Source organism: Boleophthalmus pectinirostris, unplaced genomic scaffold (assembly GCF_026225935.1).
Source record: "Boleophthalmus pectinirostris isolate CB_2022bp ecotype Guang Dong unplaced genomic scaffold, ASM2622593v1 HiC_scaffold_7, whole genome shotgun sequence".
Taxonomy (NCBI): Eukaryota; Metazoa; Chordata; class Actinopteri; order Gobiiformes; family Gobiidae; genus Boleophthalmus; species Boleophthalmus pectinirostris.
Genome location: NW_026571473.1, coordinates 39,017,764 through 39,037,414, shown reverse-complemented (window position 1 = coordinate 39,037,414; position 19,651 = coordinate 39,017,764). Strand labels below are relative to the sequence as shown.

The window sequence follows — 19,651 nt, the reverse complement described above, 5'->3', positions numbered from 1 at the left end:
AACCAGGTCTAAACCAGGACTAAACCAGGACTAAACCAGGACTAAACCAGGACAGGACTACACCAGGACTAAACCAGGACTAAACCAGGTTCTACACCAGGTCTAAACCAGGACTAAACCAGGTCTAAACCAGGACTAAACCAGGACTACACCAGGACTAAACCAGGACTAAACAGACTAACCAGGTCTAAACCAGGACTACCAGGACTAAACCAGGACTACATCAGGTCTAAACCAGGACTAACCAGGACTAAACCAGGACAAACCAGGTCTAAACCAGGACTAAACCAGGACTCACCAGGACTAAACCAGGACTAAACCAGGACTAAACAAGGTTAAACCAGGACTAAACCAGGACTCAACCAGGATTAAACCAGGTCTTAAACCAGGTCTAAACCAGGAAACCAGGATTAAACCAGGACTAAACCACTAAACCAGGACTAAACCAGGACTAAACCAGGGACTAAACCAGGTCTAAACCAGGACTAAACCAGGACTAACCAGGTCTAAACCAGACTCTAACCAGGACTAAACCAGGACTAAACCAGGACTACACCAGGACTAAACCAGGACTAAACCAGGACTAAACCAGGACTAAACAGGACTAAACCAGGTCTAAACCAGGACTAAACCAGGACTAAACCAGGACTAAACCAGGTCTAAACCAGGACTAAACCAGGACTAAACCAGGACTAAACCAGGTCTAAACCAGGACTAAACCAGGTCTAAACCAAGGACTACTAAACCAGGACTAAAACCAAGGACTAAACCAGGACTAAACCAGGACTAAACCAGGACTAAACCAGGACTAAACCAGGACTAAACCAGGACTAAACCAGGACTAAACCAGGACTAAACCAGACTAAACCAGGACTAAAACCAGGACTAAACCAGGACTAAACCAGGACCTAAACCAGGACTAAACCAGGACTAAACACAAGGACTAAACCAGGACTACACCAGGACTAAACCAGGACTAAACCAGGACTAAACCAGGACTAAAACCAGGACTAACCAGGACTAAACCAGGATTAAACACAGGACTAAACCAGGACTAAACCAGGACTAAACCAGGACTAAACCAGGACTAAACCAGGACTAAACCAGGACTACACCAGGTCTAAACCAGGACTAAACCAGGACTAAACCAGGACTAAACCAGGACTAAACCAGGACTACACCAGGACTAACCAGGACTACACCAGGACTAAACCAGGACTAAACCAGGTCTACACCAGGTCTAAACCAGGACTAAACCAGGTCTAAACCAGGACTAAACCAGGACTAAACCAGGGGACTAAACCAGGACTAAACCAGGTCTAAACCAGGTCTAAACCAGGACTAAACCCAGGACTAAACCAGGACTACACCAGGTCTAAACCAGGACTAACCAGGACTAAACCAGGACTAAACCAGGTCTAAACCAGGACTAAACCAGGACTAAACCAGGACTAAACCAGGACTAAACCAGGACTAAACCAGGATTAAACCAGGACTAAACCAGGACTCAACCAGGATTAAACCAGGACTAAACCAGGTCTAAACCAGGACTAAACCAGGACTAAACCAGGTCTAAATCAGGACTAAATCTAGGACTAAACTAGGACTACACCAGGTCTAAACCAGGACTAATCTTGGACTTGAGAGAGAGAGAATGAGAGAGTGATAGAGCCTTGTGCAGCGCGGAGCCTTGGCGTGGTCCTTTCGTCTGAGGTCACCCAACAGTCTACGCGGGCGCACCTTCAGGCCACGCCCGACAAACAGTCCTGGTTTAGTTCTGGTTTAGTCCTGGTTTAGAACCCCCCTCTCCTCACTTCTTCTCCGTGCACGAATCTCCACGGCTCTTTATTCTGTTTCTGTAGAATAAGACATTTTTCTAACCATAAAATATTTCTCAAGTGGATTGTTTCAGACGCAGCACGACTGAAGGCCCAACACACGCTACAACACTGCCTGCTTATCTCCATGAAGATAAATGAAAGGTCCTATATTATGCAAAATTTACTCTTGTGAGCTTTAAGTCATGTTATAATGTTGTTGTCATTTTTTATTTAATTTTTTTTTTTATTTGTTTCATTCGTGAAAAAGATGAATACAAACTAATTGTGTTTTGTACATCAGTGTGAATGAAAAGTGGCAGAAAAAAGTCTAGACACAAAATTTAAAAATTTTTAACACTTCAACAATACATGCATCACAAATTTCAGACTTCATCGGTCATCGTGCAATGCATACTGGGAAGGATCCTCCAAAAAAGTGAGCATCAAACCGCCATGTTAGGGTTTTTTTGTTTGTTTTTAAACCCTTAACTTCACCTCCAATATTCTTTTTTTCCTTACTTCCAACGTTGATTAATAAATAACTTTTTTTTCTTGGTTTTTATTGTTATTTTCTTCCTCCCCTTAACAAAAAGGACATAACATTTGGTGATTCCAGGGCTGAATTGATCCAAATGATTCTAGCGAAGCAACTCCTGTATCACCACGTGACATCACAAGGTGGAACTGAGTGTTTTCTGTTGTTTTGAGGGAAGATCTCAGCCTAAATGTGCAGGTTTTGTGCGTTAAACTTGTGTGAATGAAACAAAACTCGACTCCAGTTCAGTTTGCGACGAGGAAACATTAGAACACGCAGATCAGAAAATGGCACGAGTAACAACATCTCTCTGGAAAACCACCTCCGGAAAAGCTCCACGGTGCGTCTTTAAAGCGTTTCCGTGGCGCGGGAGCATTTTTCCGTGCATGTTTCACACTCAGGGTTCCGCGGCGAGGGCGGTTCTCGGGTTCCCACGCGGTCTCTAGGAACACGGCGTCCCTCTCTGTGAACACGACACATCTTCTGTACATCTGCTTACGTAACGTTCGGGGTCAGCGCGCGGGTGGGATTTCGGAGCTCCGGGGGGAACGTCTTATCGTGACTGTACTTCCACGATCCCGTTACACTTCCAGGGAACGCCGGTGACAAAAACAAGTCCGTGAGGAGAGAGGGCGAAGGCAACCGGAGACGTGTGCGTGTGTGAGGAGGGAGGGAGGGGTACTGTACGTAAAGCTGCATTGTGTAACTTTTCTGGCAGAGGGAAGGTTCACAGTATGGATTTAAACCTTTCTGTCGTCACGGAAACAAAACCAGACTGAGTTACGGGTCAGATCTGTGGAGAGGCGACCCCGCTCACAGTCAGAATGTTGTTGGTTTTAGGTATTTTTGAGCTCTAAAACCACCTGTAATTGAATAAATGTAAAGTAGAGCCGTTTAAAGTCACACTGCGGAACATTCCAGGCAAATATGGAACAAATTTTGAGTCATATAGTTCAACAAGAGCATCAAGCATAAAATTATAAATCAAAATACCAAGTAAAACAATCTAACTACTGAACTGAACTGAAACTGAACTCTTTCTTTTACAAAATATTATAATATTATGAACAACCTGAAACTTTAAGAAAAATACAATTTCAACACAAAGTTTTAACATGAACTTGTTTGTAAATAGGAACAAGTCCATTTTTCTTGTAAAATCCTGCACTCAGCTCCACTTTTCTCATGTTGGACATTTTTCTGATGAGGGTGTCACGGTCAACAGTCAAAACGATCGTCCTTTAAGAGCGTTTGGAAAGAGACAAGTCTTCATTTGTGCTGCTCTGGTGGGAGGGGCCACGTACAGAGACGCTGGAGACGCTGCTGTGATAAACACCACAGAAAATTAACAAGATTTTAACAGAAAATATCATTAAAATATTTTAGTAGAAAATCAGACGAGGGCCAGATTAAAGGTCTTGGAGGGCCGAATCCAGCCCCCGGGCCGTATGTTTGACACCGCTGATTTAGACGATTAATCGATCCATAGCAGCACCGATTAAGAACTTTTTAGACCAGGTGTGGGCAAACTACGGTTCGAGGGCCATATTTAATCTTTTTATTCTGGCCTGCCAAACTTCAAGAACAACAACAACAACTTTGGAATGATTTTCAATTCTGGGATATAAATTAAAAAAACCTTTAGAACATCGGACATCTGAGTGTGATGTGCATTTTTTCACTTTTATCTTGCTGTTTCTTGCATTTGCATCTCTACAAGAACTTGATATTTCAATAACACGGCGAATGTTTACTACAACTCCCATGGTATTTTTTCTGTTATGAGGAGGATAAGCCCTTGGCTGATTTTCTACTAAAATCAGCCGAGGGCCAGATTAAAGGTCTTGGAGGGCCGGATTTGGCCCCCGGGCCATATGTTTGACACTCCTGGTCTAAAATATCCATCTTTCAGTTTTTTTTGGTTCAGATTCTTCTTCTGGTTTGACATTTTGGTGCAGTTTTGACACAAACGTGACAGGTGGGCGGGATTTCCATGGGTTTATAGGCGAGTTTCAGCTGACGTCATTGTTATTAAAAACCCGCGTTGCTGCTGGGAAATATTTTGGTCGGAGGCAAGAAACACGGTAGCGTCAAACACAGTGTGTAACCTCGCGTATTTATCCCCGATAATGGTAAATTCCTGCTGCATTATCGGACGCACAAATAGAAGCACGGAAGAAGGAAAATGTCTTTTTCGTATTCTGAGTGAAAAGAACCACTAACGGTGAATTAAACGATTTTCAAACATCCGCAGAGCAAACGTAGAAGATCCTAACAAACCGTGGACTCCAACAAGTTCAACAACACATCGAGACTCTTGGAGGTTTTCATCTTTTCTGCTGTGAATGGCCCAGGAGTTTCCACCAAGTCATTGTGGATGTCGCCCAAGTGAATATTTGTCCAGGTAGTTGGAGATTCTGACCAGAAATTTGGTTTGGTTCCACCTTTTGTCGGGGTTGAAAAGGGTGATTTGTCGTCCGTCGATGCTTATGACCAATTTCTGGTCAAATGGTCTTGGGTCCTCTGCCGTTAGAGTGGATAAATAACCAGGATCAATACCCTTTACGTGTTTTCTCGCTCCGTCCGTCATGTTGAATTAGTGTTTCTTGCCGCCGACCAAAATAATTCCCAGCATGCAACGCGCGCTTTTGTCAACAATGAAACTCGCCTATTCCCATTGGCTCATTTCTGTTTGACGGACAGCTGAGTTTAGTTTCTGGAAGCTGTTGTGGATGTTTCCTGTTGAAGTTTTGGTGCTCAACTTGTCTGTATTTCAGTCGCCAAAACTAAGAAGGGTCCAGCTGCGGCCTGAGCGTTTGTCTCTCTTTGTCTCTCTCTTTGTGTCCCTCTCTGTCTCTCTCTCTCTCTCTTTGTGTGTGTCTGTCTCTCTCTGTCTGACGCTCTGTCTCTCTCTCTCTTTGTGTCCCTCTCTTTCTCTCTCTGTCTCTCTGTCTGTCTTTGTGTGTCTCTTAGTGTGTCCCTCTGTCTCTCTCTTTGTCTCTCTCTCCCAGTCTGTCTCTCTCTTTCTCTCTCTGTCTGTCTGTCTAGATCTTTCTGTGTCTCTCTTTGTGTGTCCCTCTTTCTCTCTCTGTCTCCTCTTGTCTCTGTTTCTCTCTCTGTTTGTCTCTCTGTCTCTGCAAAGTGACACAGTGAGTCTTTACCGCATCGTAAACATCACATGAACGTGGTTTGTTGTTTCTAAACCTGCTCCGGCTCTGGGGTCATGAGCGTTTCTGTAGCACCTTGTTTACTCTCAGCTGATCTAAACTTTAAAAAAAAAATAAAACTCTCCTCCTCTCTCTCTTTCTTCTCTCTCTTCTCTCTTCTCTCTTCTCTCTCTCCTCCGACTGGAACCTGCTGGATCCAGTTTGTTTTCCGCACAGGCTGCAGCTGCGAGGACGAGGCTGGATCTGTGTCACCGTTCTGGGGGAGGCGTGGTGGAGTCTGGGGGGGTCCTGGAGGTCAGACTGCTGTGTCACACGACTGGAGGCTCCACATACCTCCAGGTTTAGCTCCAGTCCCCCCCCCTCGCCCTCGCCGTGCCCGCCCTCGCCCTCTCTCTCCTGGGCAGAGCTGAGTCAGAAGACGGGCCCCCACCACCAACGACCGACCGACTGTGAGTCCTGAGTCCTGAGTCCAGAGGAGCGTCTGCGGGTCCGGAAAATGCAAAACTGATACTTCACGGTGACGTCGAGCGAGGGGGGGCGGGTTCTACGTGCATGTCTACAGCCAAATATTCTGCGGTTACCGTGGTAACGAGACGGGTGACCTGATTTTTCAGAAATTCAAAATTGGGAGTGTGTGTGTGTGTGTGTGATATATATATATAACTTTATTTTCTGATATTTTCAATTTTAGAACAATATATATATATATATATATATATATATATATACACACACACACACACACACACATATATATATATATATATATATATATATATATATATCACCCTCATTCAGCTCGGGTCGTCTACCAGAGGCCTGGGAGCTTGAGAGTTCTGCGCAGTATCTTTGCTGTTCCCAGTACTGCACTTTTCTGGACTGAGATGTTCCATTGTTTTTCCCGGTATCTGTTGTAGCCACTCTTCCAGTTTGGGGGTTACAGCCCCGAGTGTCCGATCACCACAGGCACCACTGATGCCTTTACTTTCCAGGCTCTCTCCAGCTCTTCCTTGAGCCCCTGGTATTTCTCTAGCTTCTCGTGTTCCTTTTTCCTGATATTACCATCGCTTGGTATTGCGATGTCAACCACCACGGCTCTGCTCTGTTTCTTATCCACCACCACTATGTCTGGTTGGTTCGCCATCACCATTCCTGTCAGTCTGTATCTGAAGTCCCACAGGATCTTGGCTCGGTCATTCTCCACAACCTTTGGAGGTGTTTCCCACCTTGATCCTGGGGTTTCCAGCCCGTACTCTGCACAGATGTTTCTGTACACTATGCCCGCCACTTGGTTATGTCGCTCCATGTATGCTTTCCCTGCCAGCATCTTACACCCCGCAGTTCTGTGCTGGACTGTCTCAGGAGCCTCTTTGCACAGTCTACACCGTGGGTCTTGTCTGGTGTGGTAGATCTGGGCCTCTATTGCTCGAGTGCCCAGGTCCTGCTCCTACAGAGTACATAGTGAGACTCGCTGCACATCCCACTAGACTAGAGCATTTTTTAAAATATTTGGACCAAAACGACGACTCAGCGCAAATTAAAAATAAAAATAAGCCATTAAAGCGACTCAAACACTCATAAACTCCTCCAGACTCAACTCCTGGTGAGTAAAACCTGAAACTAGAATAACTCTGATTTAAAACGTCCCATGACAGGAAGCAGAAACACATTTCCTGGCGTCACCTGTTTTGCCGAATGATCCGAAACCAAAACACGGGTCGAGGTCGAAGTTAAAGCTCATGACAGCGATGACTTCAGCTCACGTTTACCACAAATAACAGACGCACAAATATAACACGAGGCCTCGGTCGCTCTCTGGAAACATGACTTATTTATTTCTGTTTTGAACATTGACTCAGCAGTTTAGACCTGGTTTAGACCTGGTTTAGATCTAGTTTAGACCTGGTTTAGACCTGGTTTTAGTCCTGGTTTAGTCCTGTTTTAGACCTGTTTTAGACCTGGTTTTAGCCCTAGTTTAGTCCTGGTTTAGCCCTGGTTTAGTCCTGATTTAGACCTGGTTTAGTCCTGGTTTAGTCCTGTTTTAGACCCGGTTTAGTCCTTGTTTAGTCCTGTTTTAGACCCGGTTTAGTCCTGGTTTAGACCCGGTTTAGTCCTGGTTTAGACCCGGTTTAGTCCTGGTTTAGACCTGGTTTTGTCCTGGTTTAGTCCTGGTTTAGACCTGGTTTAGACCTGGTTTAGTCCTGGTTTAGTTCTGGTTTAGTTCTGGTTTAGTCCTGGTTTAGACCTGGTTTAGTCTTGGTTTAGACCTGGTTTAGTCTTGGTTTAGTCTTGGTTTAGACCCGGTTTAGACCTAGTTTAGTCTTGGTTTAGACCAGGTTTAGACCTGGTTTAGTCCTGGTTTAGACCTGGTTTAGACCTGGTTTAGATCTAGTTTAGATCTAGTTTAGACCTGGTTTAGACCTGGTTTTAGTCCTGGTTTAGTCCTGTTTTAGACCTGGTTTAGACCTGGTTTTAGCCCTAGTTTAGTCCTGGTTTAGCCCTGGTTTAGTCCTGGTTTAGACCTGGTTTAGTCCTGTTTTAGTCCTGGTTTAGACCCGGTTTAGACCCGGTTTAGTCCTGGTTTAGACCTGGTTTAGACCTGGTTTAGTCCTGGTTTAGACCTGGTTTAGTCCTGGTTTAGACCTGGTTTCTCTTTCACATTTTAATAAAATAAACAAAAACTGTTTCATTAGGAGTTTGCGTGACGGATGTGGATGGAGTTTTCAGTGATAAAAGCGTCAGGCCAAAACTGAGCCATGATCCCACAGCGACCTCTAGTGGCTCCTCAGAGACACAACAATTCAAAACATGAAGTGGCATTAACGAGACAACGGCGCCCTCTGCTGACGAGTCCGAGTGCTGCATGGGAAAGCTTTATTTCTTTTTTCTTTTTTTCAACACTTTGTTTATTGTATTTTTGACGTTTAATACACAGCGACAGTCCCTAAAATAAGACATCAGACTTGTCAAAAATAAATTTAAAAAAAGTAGTACCAAGCCGGGCTGGGCTAATCTGGGATCATGCGTCATTGAGCTTGGCCCATTGACTTGAATGGGCGGCCATTTTGGAACCCGGGGGCTTAGGTTTGTCCATGGATCTATTAAATTAACTGGATACAGTATTGCTGCTTGTAGCTGCCTCCAGTTGACGTAGTGTCACTCACTGGAACTTCAGCAGAAAAAATCCCATGGGCCGAGACAAGATTTTTTTCATAAAACACAATATAATCACAAACTGCTCGTGTTCGGCTCACAGGTCACCTACAGCTTTCAAAAATGTCAGATTTTGTGGCAATTTTTACCTATTTTTAGATCCTACACTTTTTCTCAGCTCAAAATCCTTCAGTTGTCTTAAAAAACAGTTTATATTCGTTAGCTTCGGCTACGCTCTGCTCCGCTTTAGCTCCTCTCGCTCTGATTGGTCAAAGCGATCACGTGACACACGAGCTCACGCATCGTGCGTGCGGTTGCGTGCATTCGCGTGTGCCCGTGGGAGAAAAGAGCACTAGTGCGCATGCTCGGTCGGCCCACAGCCGCCGGAAGTACCTAGCCGGGCTAGGCTAATCTGGGATCATGCGCCATTGAGCTCAGGCCATAGACTTGAATGGGCGGCCATTCTGAAATCTGGGGGCTAGAGATTTCCCCACCCGAGCACGTAGACCGCGCTCCTAGAGGTAATTGAGCCAATATTGACGTGTAGTCTAGCCAAAACGTTGAGTCATTTTAATATGGCGTATGTGAGTTTCAAGACTTTGATTGTTACCAAATTAAAGCGGAAACAGTGCAGACTTATGTCTTGAACACTTTTACCTCATTCATGGTCCAAATACACCGCCGGAAGTGACTCCTGTTAATACTTTCCCATAAAGCATTGCGGCCAACAGAAGACGCCGCACCTCTATGTATATATAGTGCGCCATCTACCGGGAAACGCCGGAAATGCAAGAAAGATAAAACAGCAATAAAGTTTATTATTATTTAGTCAAGTTCTGCGGGTCAGTTTGTTTGGCTGTATAAGGTCAGCAGGCACCAGCTCACACACCCATCACCATCTGCATATATCACATGACAGAGGTTCAATCTTCACTGAATAACAGCACATAACAAATGTTAACACGTGATACATAAGTCTCTGTCACATGGAGTAACTGCAGAGACTTTATTACATATTTAATGCTTCACAAGATGAGAGACAGTTTCCTTCAGAATGTCTATTTACACACGTTAATTAGAATTAGTGCAGTCTTATGTCTTGAGCACCTCATTCATGGTCCGAATACACTGCCGGAAATGACTCCTGTTAATACTTTCCCATAAAGCATTGCGGCCAACAGAAGACGCCGCACCTCTATGTATATATAGTGCGCCATCTCCTGGGAAATGCCGGAAATGCAGGAAAAATAAAACATTAACAAGGTTTATTATTATTTATTCAAGTTCGGAGGGACGGATTAAAAGGTTTAAAGGGCCGCATATGGCCCCCGGGCCGTAGTTTGCCCATCCCTGTTTTAGACAATAAACAGTTTGGTGCTTTGAGCTAAAAACGATTAAGTTCAACATTTGTGAATTTACACTTTGAATATTTGAATATTTCAAGATAACTGCAGGCACTGCTCTGTCTGAAGCTCTGTTAGATTTTAACTTCATCTTTAATCATAATCTGACCATGAACAACTGATTTAACTGGAACTACAATGCTGATTAATAAATCTGTCACACACAAAATTACAGTCACCTTTTTGTTGAAAATCAAACTTCCAAACAGAAAAAATGAACACTCAGACTGACCACAGGTTCCAAAATATGTGTAAATCTGTAAATCCATTTAAAAATTATTTACCGTATTTTCCAGTCTATTAGACGTGCTTTTAAACCTCTAACTCAGGGATGGGCAAATGATGACCCGGGGGCCGTATGCGGCCCTTTAAACCTTTTAATCCGGCCCGCCGAACTTGAATTAATTAGAATAATAAACCTTGTTAATGTTTTATTTTTCTGCATTTCCGGCGTTTCCCAGTAGATGGCGCACTATATATACAGGTGGTGCGGCGTCTTCTGTTGGCCGCAATGCTTTATGGGAAAGTATTGACAGGAGTCATTTCCGGCGGTGTATTCGGACCATGAATGAGGTAGAAGTGTTCAGGTTATAATAATGCACTAATTATTTAATATCCGTGTGCAAATAAACAAGCACATGTGTAATATAAAAATTATTGAGTAAGAAAAGTAGCACGTTTAGGAGACATGCCATTATATTATTTTTTGGTATCAATATAAGCAAACTACTTAAGTATACTGTATTAAATTAAGGTCAGATCTACATCAAATTGAGATCAGATCTGCGTGCTTCGGATATAAGCCTGTGGCAGGGGTGTGCGTATGGAAGATAAGTTGTTCCATCAGAATTTGAATTATAAACGACTCTGAATTTGTCTTTGTGAATTATTTTACTCTGAAAAAGAGCATCTGAATTTGTTTTCCTTCTGTATTTGAAGCACTGAAATTTCAGTGTATAGTTTTTAATGTGTTTAAAATTTCAATTTTTTAAAATTAAAAATCATCTATAAAATATTGGATGTATTTTTTTTCAAACCCTCAAATACGACTGTCTAAGGGCGTTTTCACACCGACAGTATTTGGTGCGCACCAAACGGTCCATTCGAACCAAAAGTGGTTAGTTCGGTTCGTTTGCGTTGGTGTGAAAGCGTCAATCGGACTCGGACCCGAACCAAATCAAGCGGACCGAGACCGCAAAAAAGAGGTGGTCTCGGTTCGCTTGAATCCGGTGCGGTTCCTCCGGTGTGAACGCGAACCAGGGTCCTAACCACAGACTGTAGGTCCAAACGGACTATTCGAAATGCATCATGGGAGGGGATCCTATATTATTTCATTTCCTGTTTGTGGTGAAAGAAGAAAATATGGGGCGAACCTCCGCGAACCGGGGCAACACGTGGGCCACTGAAGAAATTCAAGCCCTCGTGGACATCTGGGCAGACGAATACATCAATCAACAACTATCGTCAACGCACAAGAATATTGAAATATTTGCGATTTTTAGCAAACAGATGAGGGAGAAGGGCTTTAATCGGTCTCCAGAGCAGTGCCGTATTAAAGTAAAAAAACTTCGACAGAAATACATACAGGTGCGTGATAAACTGAAGAAAACGGGAAGTAGCGGAAAAGAAAAGGACAAATTTATCTGGTTTGATGAACTCGACAAAATATTGGGCACGAAGCCAGTCGTCGATCCAGTGGATGTAGTAGAAAATGATGAACGTGAGCCTATGCCGGTATCACTTACTGCCTCATCGGATTTAACCCCTCCAAGTGACCCAGATGTTGATGATGGTGAGTCTTTTTTTTCCCACTTTGCTTAATAGTCCTACTGTTCTATTTGAGTAGGCTAAGCATGGCATAATGTAGATAATAATAACACCTAAAGGTGAGCATTTGTGCAATTAATAATCAAAAAACACCCCGTTGCAGTGTTTTAGGATGTTTTGTGCTTCTTTCATTTACTATAGACTCAAGCCAACCGTAAGCCTAGCCTTCATGTTATAAGATAAATAGATTAGATAAATACTTACAGTATCATACATATCAAGGCACACAGACAAAAAAAAACACACAAACAAACAAACATACTAGACATACCCTATACTACCCTACACTATGCCATACAAATACACATACTACTCTGTACTGCCCTATGGCATCCATACAAACATACATGCTACCCAAAGGCAGAGGGAGATATAATTGTGTGCCATTACAGAGTGATTTTGTTACGACATGTTACATGTTAAGAGGCAGTGTGGATAAAAAAAAACAGGAAGGTGCAAGAGAATGTATCTTCAAGTACAACTGGCAGCACTATATACCAACCTCAATATCAATGACATTATTATTATTATTATTAACGCACACACACAAGTTCATGTTGACCTCTCATTTACATCCTTTATCTTTTACAGTGGAAGACTCTGGCAACACCCTTGATCTGTCAAATGTATCTGAGGTACAGAGCACAGATACTGAAGAGAAAGATTCAGGGGGAGGGAAGCTACCCATTCCTGGAGCACAGGCCAGGAAAAGAAAAGCCAAGTCTAACAGAGATGACGAGGTTGTGGAATACTTGGCACAGACCCAGAAGATGCTGCACGACATTCAGGGGGCGGAGCAACGACGGATGGATCAGGAGGCTGCTTCCTTTGAAAAATTGCTGAAGGCTCAACAGGAAGCTGAGGAACGGCGATTCCAGGCTATGCAGGTGCAACAACAGGCCACTAACCAGATGATGTTGCAGCTTTTGAGCACTCTGGTAAATTCTCAACAACATCACTCATCCACAGTACCCGCTTGGAACAGTACAACATGGCCCATGCAACCACATCACCCGTCACAGGCATATCAGCAACCACAGCCTACTGTCGAGCAGCCTGTGATTCACTCATATCCTCCTGCCCGACAATACCCTTCTACCTCCTACCCCACCATATCCTCACCACACTCTTCCACCTCCCAGCAAGATATTCACAGCGTTTCATCCATCTTATGTGATGCTAACACACAACTGCACCCATTGTAGACTGGTATTTATGTGAAGCGCATGTTTTTGAGTTGCAAGTTGGTTTTGCAGTGAAAGTTGTTTCTTTCTTGTTTGAGGTGCAAGTTATTTATTTCTTGTTGTTTGAAGTTAAAGTTGTATTTGTTTTCTTCAACAGCCTAATGTGAAAGACACCTCTCAAAAGTATTGGTATATTTTATTTTGTTATTTAAAAAGGAACATAATATTTTAAAATGAAAGAAGTTTGCACATCTTCGCATATAAAAGAATATACCATTATGCCTATATTTTTTGTTGCAAGACAATAAACAGTGTTTTGAACTAAAAGTGTTTTCATTTACTCATCCTAAAAATTTACCTAAAACTAGATGTACAGCCTTCAGGATAATGAACGATAACATCTTAACAGTTGTAACAGTTTAAAAGTCTGGTAACATTGCATTAATTACAATAGATTCCTCAGAACATCACTAATTCCTTGCACTGGTCAAAACTTGCACTGGTTTGTACATTCACAATGTAGAAAAATACTGACATAACGCATCTCTGATGTTATTGGGCTGCTGTTGTGCATTCACCTCTTCTTGATAACCAACACCCTCTTCCTCTACTGTAGCACAATCTCCCTCTAGAAATTCCTCATTATGTTCTTCACAGTAATTATGAAGCACACAGCAAGCAGACACTATACGACTTACAAATGTGATGTGAGCTTCACACTCTTTTAAAAGGCAGCGCCAACGGCCTTTTAGGCGACCAAAGGTGCGCTCAACAGTCATTCGGGCTTGACTTAACCTGTTGTTAAAATTCATCTGCTGTGGTGTTACCCCTGTACCCTCTGGATAAGGTTTCATCAACCAGTTTAGCAGCGGATAGGCAGAATCACCCAAAAGAAAAAGTGGGACATCTATCCCCTCAAACATCTCAGTGTAATGAGGTAAAAGAGTTCCTGCGCTGCCCTGCTCATATAGAGATGAGAGGGAGAAAACACGAGCATCATGGACCTTGCCTGGTCTTCCAACATTTATGTCCCAAAACTTCATTTTATGGTCCACTACAGCCTGCAATATAATTGAGTAATCCCCCTTTCTGTTAAAATAGTCAGAAGAACTGTCAGGTGGGGCTCTAATCTTTATGTGTGTGCCATCAATTGCCCCTGCCACTTGAGGGAACCGCCATCGGTCTCGAAACCCCTGTGCAATCAGCCTAAATTCAGTTGCAGAGGGATGCTTCAAATATTTTGGCTTTAAAATGGCATTTATGGCAGTTACAACCTCTTGTGTAATTTGACAACACGTTGACAAGCCTACAGCAAACAGGTGTGAAATGGACCTGTATTCCAGGTTAGTAGACAATCTCCAAATGCAAATTGCTACACGGACCTCTACTGACACAGCCTGCCTATAATTTGTGTTTTGGCGCATAAGCCATGNTCTCGCTCTGATTGGTCAAAGCGATCACGTGACACACGAGCTCACGCATCGTGCGTGCGGTTGCGTGCATTCACGTGTGCCCGTGGGAGAAAAGAGCACTAGTGCGCATGCTCGGTCGGCCCACAGCCGCCGGAAGTACCTAGCCGGGCTAGACTAATCTGGGATCATGCGCCATTGAGCTCAGCCCATTGACTTGAATGGGCGGCCTTTTTGAAACGGGGGTCTAGAGATTTCCCCACCCGAGCACGTAGACCGTGCTCCTTCAGGTTATTAAGCCAATATTGACGTGTAGTCTGGCCAAACCGTTGAGTCATTTTAATACAGTGCATATGAGTTTCAAGATTTTAAGTGTTACCAAACTAAAGCGGAAACAGTGCAGGCTTATGTCTTGAACACTTTTACCTCATTCATGGTCCGAATACACCGCCGGAAATGACTCCTGTAAATACTTTCCCATAAAGCATTGCGGCCAACAGAAGACGCCGCACCTCTATGTATATATAGTGCGTCATCTCCTGGGAAATGCCGGAAATGCAGGAAAAATGAAACATTAACAAGGTTTATTATTATTTATTCAAATTCGGAGGGACGGATTAAAAGGTTTAAAGGGCCGCATATGGCCCCCGGGCCGTAGTTTGCCCATCCCTGTTTTAGACAATAAACAGTTTGGTGCTTTAAGCTAAAAACGATTAAGTTCAACATTTGTGAATTTACACTTTGAATATTTCAAGATAACTGCAGGCACTGCTCTGTCTGAAGCTCTGTTAGATTTTAACTTCATCTTTAATCATAATCTGACCATGAACAACTGATTTAACTGGAACTACAATGCTGTTTAATAAATCTGTCACACACAAAATTACAGTCACCTTTTTGTTGAAAATCAAACTTCCAAACAGAAAAATGAACACTCAGACTGACCACAGGTTCCAAAATATGTGTAAATCTGTAAATCCATTTAAAAATTATTTACCGTATTTTCCGGTCTATTAGACGTGCTTTTAAACCTCTAACTCAGGGATGGGCAAATGACGACACCGGGGGCCGTATGCGGCCCTTTAAACCTTTTAATCCGGCCCGCCGAACTTGAATTAATTAGAATAATAAACCTTGTTAATGTTTTATTTTTCTGCATTTCCGGCGTTTCCCAGTAGATGGCGCACTATATATACAGGTGGTGCGGCGTCTTCTGTTGGCCGCAATGCTTTATGGGAAAGTATTGACAGGAGTCATTTCCGGCGGTGTATTCGGACCATGAATGAGGTAGAAGTGTTCAGGATATAATATGGCACTAATTACTTTATATCCGTGTGCAATAAAATAAGCACATGTGTAACTTAAAAATCGTTGGGTAAGAAGAGTGGCACGTGTAAAAGACAATATATTGTATGATGTATTGGTTCAACAAAAGTGAACTGCTTACGTGTGTTGTATCAATTTAAGATCAGATCTGCGTGCTTCGGATATGCGCCTGTGCAGGGTGTGCGTATGGGAGATAAGTTGTTCCATCAGAATTTGAATTTTAACCGGAAGTACCTAGCCAGGCTAAAGGCTAATGTTGGATCATGCGCCATTGAGCTCAGCCCATTGACTTGAATGGTCGGCCATTTTGGAACCTGGGGGCTTGATAGGGCGCCATCTACTAGAAACACCGGAAATGCAAGAAAAATACAACATCATTAAGATTTATTGTTATAATTAATTCAAGATCTGCGGAGCGGTTTTTAAGGCCGCACATATGGAAGATAAGTTGTTCCATCAGAATTTGAATTTTAAACGGCTCTGAATTTGTCTTTGTGAATTATTTTACTCTGAAAAAGAGCATCTGAATTTTTTTTCCTTCTGTATTTGAAGCACTGAAATTTCAGTCTATAGTTTTTAATGTGTTTAAAATTTCAATTTTTTTAAATTAAAAATCATCTATAAAATATTGGATGTATTTTTTTTTCAAACCCTCAAATACGACTGTTGGCATTGTAAAAAACGATGAAAAAAAATGACCCAGCCAACATCCGGGATACTGAGGCATTTGCAATCGCAGCCGGTGGTCACGCCGCTGGCTTCGGTAATTATGTTCATATTTTCTAACCTTTTTCGAAGCTAATACTTATAAAATCTTACAAATAACAATTGATTGACAACATTAATGTAAATGCTTGTACTCGCATTATTGGCGATTTGATAGAAACAACATTAATAGCGCTAGTTAATGCACTGTCATGCGCGCCCACCATAGACCACATGGCCCGCGCAAGTCAACCTGTTGTAAGGAAAATAACCACTAGGGGGCGATAGCCGCTACGGCTAATATGAAATACTGTCAACAAACATGGCAGCGCCCTTCTTCAACGATTTGATAGCATTTTATGTAGTGAAATAGAAAGAAAATACAGTGTTCTATGTCACTTATAGTAGGCTAATAAATATATTTGGTAATTTTACAGGATAGTCAGGCTGAAATAGTGCAGTCAGCAAGGCGTTTATTACATTTGCTGACTTCGTCTGAAAGACAATCAAGTGCAGCAATTCAAGCCTCAAGTCAAGATAACAGGGATTTGCTTCACCATTCATTTGTTGTGAGACAGCGTTCGATTTCAGCAGCAAAGACAGAGAATTTCTTGTTTCCTTTATGCATCAACAGATTACAGTGTACTTTAATTATTCATGGGTTTCAAGATATGGCAACCATCCTTCATGGTTATAGAAATAAAGCTATTTAAATTAAAATATTATATCTTTTCAATAGGAGAAAGGTCCTCACAAAGTCCTTCAAATCTGGAAGGAATTGTTTGTCTGAAACACATGATTACATATTTACCTTCATTATGCCCAATGTAAAAAGCTACAAATGTTTAAATAAGTGGTTGTTTTATGTCTACCAGGATCTCCTGAACCAAGTTTTGAGACGACTTCAGTCTCGCCTGGAGCTTATTCTGGAGCGTATTCCTTTGGATTTGGACTTTTTGGAGTTCACTTGCACCCAGGAGTTTGTTTTCTTGCATGCTCTGTCTAGTCAGGTACCCATATCTGCAGAAATATTAAATGCATTAACTGAATTGCACACTCTGGTGAATCATGAAAAGGAAAGAAACAGAGCACATGCTCGAGTAGTACAGTTTGAACAAGGACCAGCTGGGCGACAAAGAATGGTGGTGTCCTCAGACCACCTCCTACATCTACTTGAACTGAACTTGTCTGTGCCATCTATAGCCAAACTCATGGGAATCTCCAGGAGCACACTATACAGGCGTATGGGCGACTTTGGTTTCTCAGTGAGATCACAGTACTGCACCTTGACAGACGAAGAACTGGACCAATGTGTGAGAGAGGTAATATCCAGGCAGCCTCACTCTGGATATAGAATGGTGAAGGCTCTTCTGCAAGCCAGAGGACTGAGGGTGCAGTACGAGCGTGTGAGAGCCTCCATGCACCGTGTCGACACCAATGGAGTCATATCTCGAACACTTAACCTGGGCTGCATCAATCGCCGTACCTACTCTGTTCCAGGACCCCACTTCCTGATGCATATTGATACGAACCATAAGTTGATCCGGTATTCTTTTTACATTACAACATTATTAGTATACTGCTGCATTTGTTTTTTTAACATTCTTTATTTTATATCATAGGTATAATATTGTCATATTTGGAGGGATTGATGGGTTTTCCCGTAAGGTAAGCTTATTAGTCCAGAATTGCAACTTGTTTGAGAATCATATGCAGTTGTTGTGCTGCTCTAAACATAATTTCGTTGAGATTTAATATCACAATGACAATAAACCAATTAAATGATTGATAATAGTCATTTCAGCGTGGTGGTCAAATGCAGAGGACAAATTTCCCTATGGGGACAATAAAGTACCTTTTTTGTATTCTACAGATTATGTATCTGGGTGCATCCTCCAACAACCTTGCATCCACAGCTCTGGCTTTCTTCAACAGATCAGCTGACAAGTATGGTTTTCCTCAAAGGTACATGCTCCCATTCATAATACTGTTTCTAATTTTGACTTAATTGTTTAATTCAAAACTACTTGATCTACTCTTTCAACATTTATGTGAATATTTGTCTATATTTTTTAGAGTTCGTGGTGATCAGGGGGTGGAAAACGTGGATATTGCCCATCTCATGTTCACAGCCCGTGGAACAGGAAGGAGCAGCTTTATTTCTGGGAAAAGTGTACACAACCAACGGTAAATTGGAAAACTAGAAGAGTAGGTGTAAACCTAGATCTTAATCAGAATTTATTATCTGTTCAGGCTTTAATGGTTCAGAAAAATAGTCATCTGCAAGTTTCTTTGCAAGTGTATTTCAGTAAAGTATTCTAATTTAACTATATCATTATTTGTCATTTATCACTGATTAATATCGGGGCAATTTATTGTTCAAGTAGCAAAAAATAATGGCATTTCTTATTATTGCAATACGAAGTACACAAAATAAGTTATATGTAATTATGTATGTATAATTCTACTTAAACAATTTATATACATTTTAAATTGACCATATTTTAAGTGTATGGTTTCTTTTTTCAGCATAGAAAGGCTGTGGAGAGACCTATGGGTGACTGTAACAAGCATCTATTACGATGTTCTCCACTACCTTGAAGAGGGCGGTTTTCTCAGCATTGGGAGTCTTGTACATCTCTTCTGTTGCCACTACGTGTTTCTGCCACGCCTACAGGAAGACCTGGACACCTTTCGATGTGGTTGGGATAACCACGCACTGAGAACTGAAGGCAACATGACTCCAAACCAGCTGTGGGTTCTGGGTCAAACACACCACTCTAATCCTGGACCATATCATACAGAGGTTCGTCATGCTCTTTACATTTAAATTATTCAAATTTGAATGTCTATAAAGCTCATGTAGTATGTTCTATCTTTTGCTAGGATATGGACCTGCCCCATATTGAATGGGAAAACAGTGGGCTTCCTCATGATGAGCATGCAGGCATTGTGGTACCAGATATGTCCTCTCCTCTAACTGATGAACAACTGACAGCTTTAAAGGAGGCTGTTTAACCCAATGGCAGCATCACAATCCTTTGGCTGTGATATTTATATGGCCGCTGTTCTTTACTGTGAGCATTTGCTATCTTTGTGAATGAATCTGTCATAAATAGCAT

General features: G+C 42.2%; 3 protein-coding genes across 3 annotated transcripts; 2 read left to right on the top strand and 1 right to left on the bottom strand.

The window, feature by feature from the left end:
* The first annotated feature begins 11,320 nt into the window (after positions 1–11,320).
* LOC129412124 (uncharacterized) lies at positions 11,321–13,294 on the top strand. Its single transcript, XM_055165187.1, has 2 exons — positions 11,321–11,870; positions 12,497–13,294. Exons 1-2 carry the CDS (start codon positions 11,387–11,389, stop codon positions 13,108–13,110), a joined length of 1,098 nt encoding a protein of 365 aa, XP_055021162.1. The 5' UTR covers positions 11,321–11,386; the 3' UTR covers positions 13,111–13,294.
* A 307-nt stretch (positions 13,295–13,601) lies between these two features.
* Positions 13,602–14,513, bottom strand: LOC129412156 (uncharacterized). Its single transcript, XM_055165268.1, has one exon. The coding sequence runs from the start codon at positions 14,511–14,513 to the stop codon at positions 13,602–13,604; it is 912 nt and encodes a 303-aa protein (XP_055021243.1).
* Positions 14,514–17,605: 3,092 nt separating this feature from the next.
* LOC129412155 (uncharacterized) lies at positions 17,606–19,547 on the top strand. Its single transcript, XM_055165267.1, has 6 exons — positions 17,606–18,075; positions 18,152–18,197; positions 18,403–18,494; positions 18,606–18,716; positions 19,059–19,335; positions 19,416–19,547. The coding sequence occupies exons 1-6, from the start codon at positions 17,669–17,671 to the stop codon at positions 19,545–19,547; spliced, it is 1,065 nt and encodes a 354-aa protein (XP_055021242.1). The 5' UTR covers positions 17,606–17,668.
* Positions 19,548–19,651: the final 104 nt, after the last annotated feature.

Bases quoted from the DNA above. Each gene is read 5' to 3' on its own strand.
- LOC129412124 (XM_055165187.1), top strand. From the start codon at position 11,387: ATGGGAGGGGATCCTATATTATTTCATTTCCTGTTTGTGGTGAAAGAA. The intron at 11,871-12,496 runs GTGAGTCTTTTT...TATCTTTTACAG, and splicing joins TGACCCAGATGTTGATGATG to TGGAAGACTCTGGCAACACC.
- LOC129412156 (XM_055165268.1), bottom strand. From the start codon at position 14,513: ATGCGCCAAAACACAAATTATAGGCAGGCTGTGTCAGTAGAGGTCCGT.
- LOC129412155 (XM_055165267.1), top strand. From the start codon at position 17,669: ATGGTGGTGTCCTCAGACCACCTCCTACATCTACTTGAACTGAACTTG. The intron at 18,076-18,151 runs GTATTCTTTTTA...TTTATATCATAG, and splicing joins ACGAACCATAAGTTGATCCG to GTATAATATTGTCATATTTG. The intron at 18,717-19,058 runs GTAAATTGGAAA...TTCTTTTTTCAG, and splicing joins AAAAGTGTACACAACCAACG to CATAGAAAGGCTGTGGAGAG.